At 46.9% G+C, this 766-nt stretch overlaps 1 protein-coding gene across 1 annotated transcript; it reads left to right on the forward strand.

The window, feature by feature from the left end:
- Nucleotides 1–10: 10 nt before the first annotated feature.
- LOC140966252 (cyanidin 3-O-galactoside 2''-O-xylosyltransferase FGGT1-like) lies at nt 11–760 on the forward strand (the record flags this gene model as incomplete). Its single annotated transcript, XM_073426587.1, has 1 exon — nt 11–760. A coding segment is annotated over exon 1 (672 nt), but the record flags the coding sequence as incomplete, so codon positions are not given.
- Between the last annotated feature and the right edge of the window lie 6 nt (nt 761–766).

Below are 766 nucleotides of genomic sequence, written 5' to 3' on the forward strand. Positions count from 1 at the left end.
GGATCTCATAAGCTTCGTACCAATCACAATACCTCATGTCGAAGGACTCCCGGAAGGGGCCGAAACCACCGCAGACATTCTTTTTCCGATGCGTCCACTTCTCAGGCACGCGATGGATCTCACAAAACCCTTGATTGATTCTTTGCTCAAAGAAATCAAACCCCATTTCGCCTTCTTCGATTTCGCGCATTGGTTGCCAGCTTTGGCGCGGCCATTGGGAATTAAATCGGTTTGTTATATGATCGTAAGCCCTGCCTCTGTAGGGTACCTGCTTCACACTGAGCCTAACGCTGATGCTTTTTCGGAACCTCCCACTGGTTTCCCTCCGTCGGTAATCAAGCTTTACCCACACGAAGTGCGTTCGGGGAGGCGATGGGCAACTTCGAAAGAATATGATTGTGACATGAATATTCATCAACGATTAACTATGTCTGTTGATGAATGTGATGCACTGGGATTCAAATCGTGCAGAGAAATCGAAGGGAAATACTGTGGATTTCTTGAAAAAAAGCACAAGAAACCAGTTATTCTAGCAGGCCCCGTGTTACCAGAGCCACCAACCGTAAGTCTAGACGAGACATGGGGAAATTGGTTGGATCGATTCAAAGCCAAGTCGGTTATCTTCTGCGTATTCGGCAGCGAAGCCATTCTCAAACTGGATCAATTTCAAGAACTGGTTCTGGGTTTTGAAATCACAGGTCTTCCATTTCTAGCTGCACTGAAACCACCCGAAGGATGTAATACCGTAGAAGAAGCACTGCCCGAA

Source organism: Primulina huaijiensis, unplaced genomic scaffold (assembly GCF_012295235.1).
Source record: "Primulina huaijiensis isolate GDHJ02 unplaced genomic scaffold, ASM1229523v2 scaffold203382, whole genome shotgun sequence".
Lineage (NCBI taxonomy): Eukaryota > Viridiplantae > Streptophyta > Magnoliopsida > Lamiales > Gesneriaceae > Primulina > Primulina huaijiensis.